Here is a 3,176-nt window from a genome sequence, read left to right on the forward strand (position 1 = left end):
CTGATGTTCATTTGGAAAAAACAGTTTGCGTGTAGCGACATCATCAGTGGAGATCAATTTTGATCACTTAGTTCTGTAAAACAAAATCAGATGTCAAACTTTTAAATATTTTTAAATTGTCTAATAAATATGTTTTATTCTCGGTTATGTTATATTTATTTTTTGAAGAAAATAAACCTACTTTTTGTGGTTTTTTACATTAAACCAGGCAAGTGTTTGACCACGATCTCACCTACTAAGAAGCGACGATGTGGTTGAAGCTGTAGCACGCTTGCTTGTTTACTTTAATTTAAAAAAAATTAGGTGCGTGGCCCGACAGGAAATATTATTTCTGAAATTTGGCCAGCGTTCTGAAAAGGTTGGCCACCCCTGGTCTAGAACAAATTAATTGGATTTACATTGATTCATATGAAAATAATTGTCTCGGTTTTCGTCAGTTTTGGATTTCGGCAATTGTTTTCGGACGGATTATCGACGAAAATCGAGGTATCACTGTATTTTCTAGGAGTGAAAAACTGAGTTCCGCCACATACCTTTTTCTGTTTCAGCTTGACAAATGTGGTGATATGCTTTTATTGTTCTCTGTAAAGTAGCTAAATTTAAAACGCGCAGATTCGAGGACGACGTGCATATCCATGGTTATAATTTGCAGAAACTTCAAGAAATTTCAGCATTTTCAAAATATCGATTTTGCAGAATAGTTTATATTTTCAAAAAAATCATTAAACATGATTTAATAAAAAATGATTTAATGAAAAAATTAAATCATTAACATTATTTAAAAGTGAGAAACAACCTGTAAGTGCTTTGAACTTTCATCACAGACGAAAAAAACTTTTTGACTTATGAAGAGCTCTGCTTAAGCTCCACTCAATAAATCTCAAATTTGAACAAGAAACTATTTATTATAACATCGAAACAAATGCCGGGCTGCAACTTTTAATCATGCTTTTAATTTATTTAATTTAAAATATCTGCTCTCCACCTCAAATTAGTAGTAGCTTGATCCTATACATCATACTATTTTTAAAAATAGAATCGGTCAGGTCATCTAACTCCTTTTAGGGGAAATTTTGAATTGAAATAACGTGACTTCTGGTACAAACCAGAAGTTCTTATATACAGTACTTACTCGGGGCTTTCTGCCTAAGGTATTCATATTTGATCGCGTATTTCATCTATCGAACCCCGTTCTTGCAAGAAAATCAGACTGACATGCAGACGGACGGACAGAGACAATGGGAATTTATAGGTCTATGATTTTTTTCAAGTTGCAGCCCAAATAATGCATGTCGCGTGATAACGTACAGAACTTAATGATTAGGTGTTCAGAGCTCTCTGTAGAAAAAAGACTTTGGTAATTTTTGTGTATGCTATTCAGTATATGCAGTTTCGATTTTCAGGAAATAATTTTACTTGAAAATTCAGCATTAGGGCAAAATTTGGCGCTGCTGTTTCCTTAAGATTCGTATTTCGTACATTTTCTAAATTTCGGGTATAAAAGTTCTTCAGATATTTTCTGATAATTTTCTCACAATTCTTAAGTTGGTTTATAAGAACAAATTCGTGTGCCTCTAATATCACTACAAAAAGTTCACGTAGACAATGCCTTAAATCCTTCCCTTCCCAGCAAATACAATGATGAACTTTTCGCAATCCAAACCTTCTCTCCCATAAATTGTATACATAATTAATGGCTACTTTGTTTTACGTTGTTTCTTAACTTCCGAAATTTAATTTTAAAATCGTACGTATATGCACATAGGGATAACAGTGCCAAATTTCATCCTCGCAGCTGAATTCTGAAGTAAAATTTTTCCCGAAAAATGAAACCATATTTTACATTTTTTTATTATTAAAATACAAACTGAATATAGATGTATTTTGACCATTTTGCTTGCATTGTATTTTTATTTTATAAGTATTCAAAAAAATTTTGAAATTTTAATAACAGAAATCTTTACGATTCGATAACATACTTTTTGCTATACTCCATTTTAAATCTGAAAGAGTTTTACAAATTTCCATTCAATATACAGTAATAAGTTTAATTTTACAAAAAGTTTAAAAAATTGTATAATTTAAAAAATTTACAGATCAGCTAAATTCAAAACTCTCTTCCCATTTCTATTGCATACTTGTATACGTGAGGACAATTGACAGACATAACCATCCCATAGGCAGTATCTAAATCAGGTAAAAGTGCTTGTTTAGAGCTAAGATAATTCCAAAGATGAATCACGTAACTTTCTCCTATTTTACGAATTACATGATTCCTCAAATCTTTAGTAAAGTATTGTTTCCAGTTGTAGTATGGAATCGGAAAAGCACAACTGGCAGGAAGAACAGCAACGTTGCAATTCATGTCGGTTTCTATGTCTTTCATGTCTAATCCCTTACAAAAAGATCCGAATTGATTAGTAAGGAGCCAAGGTCCTATACAAAGCCAACAATCGCTTCTATACTTCTCCACAAGATTTATCATACACTTAAACAAAAAAGGATGATTGCGTGTAAAACCGAAAACACTATTAGCTAGTACATTATCCCTCTCTTTAATTAAAAAGTTTTTCAAGCCACGATGCCAAAATCCGGATAGGGACATTAACATCACTATATCTAGATCCAAATACATACCACCATATTTCCAAATAACAGCTAGCCTTGAAGCATCACTCAGATGATTTATTTTGTACACGGTGCTGTTCCATTCTCCCATCTTATACCATTCGTACAATGGTGTACCTTCAAATATCTCTTCAAACGAAAATAATTTAACCTGTACATTATCAAACATTCTAGTTAAGTTGTACGAATCTTCAAATTGATTTTGAGTGAACATTATAACAATAATATTGGATTGTAGATTATATCTAGCGGTAGATTCTACAGCACATGCTTGACGGATGGATAAATTTGCAACTCCTGTTGTCTCCAGAAAGAATATATTATGTGATTCGAATTGTGGGTTTGGCATGTTTATCTTGTAACCTGAAGAAATATTATAGAATATTACGAGCAGAAATTTACGTAACAAATCAAAGTTACTTACTTACTTACTTTTACGACTGTAGCATAATTCTTTATTTTCAGCTCTAAATGAATATCTTTTAATGAGATTTTGCCCTATTCTGGAGCAGTAAATGGTAGAAAATATCAATATTATTAAAAATATA

The 3,176-nt window shown here is 31.9% G+C and overlaps 1 protein-coding gene across 2 annotated transcripts; it reads right to left on the reverse strand.

Annotated features, from left to right (window-relative positions):
* Window positions 1-1,902: 1,902 nt before the first annotated feature.
* Window positions 1,903-3,156, reverse strand: LOC111616465 (lactosylceramide 4-alpha-galactosyltransferase-like). 2 transcript variants are annotated; one of them, XM_023357871.1, is made up of 2 exons: window positions 3,061-3,156; window positions 1,903-2,991 (listed from the first exon to the last, which is right to left on the reverse strand). In XM_023357871.1, the coding sequence occupies exon 2, from the start codon at window positions 2,975-2,977 to the stop codon at window positions 2,108-2,110; it is 870 nt and encodes a 289-aa protein (XP_023213639.1). In that variant the 5' UTR covers window positions 2,978-2,991; window positions 3,061-3,156; the 3' UTR covers window positions 1,903-2,107. The 2 variants fall into 2 exon arrangements, with proteins under 2 accessions (XP_023213639.1, XP_023213640.1); XM_023357872.1 differs by having other exon boundaries at window positions 3,057-3,145.
* Between the last annotated feature and the right edge of the window lie 20 nt (window positions 3,157-3,176).

Source organism: Centruroides sculpturatus, unplaced genomic scaffold (genome assembly GCF_000671375.1).
Source record: "Centruroides sculpturatus isolate CEXI.00-Female unplaced genomic scaffold, Cexi_2.0 scaffold2839, whole genome shotgun sequence".
Classification (NCBI taxonomy): domain Eukaryota; kingdom Metazoa; phylum Arthropoda; class Arachnida; order Scorpiones; family Buthidae; genus Centruroides; species Centruroides sculpturatus.

What these genes read in the sequence shown, in the direction of transcription:
- LOC111616465 (XM_023357871.1), bottom strand. Translation starts at nt 2,977, where the DNA reads ATGCCAAACCCACAATTCGAATCACATAATATATTCTTTCTGGAGACA.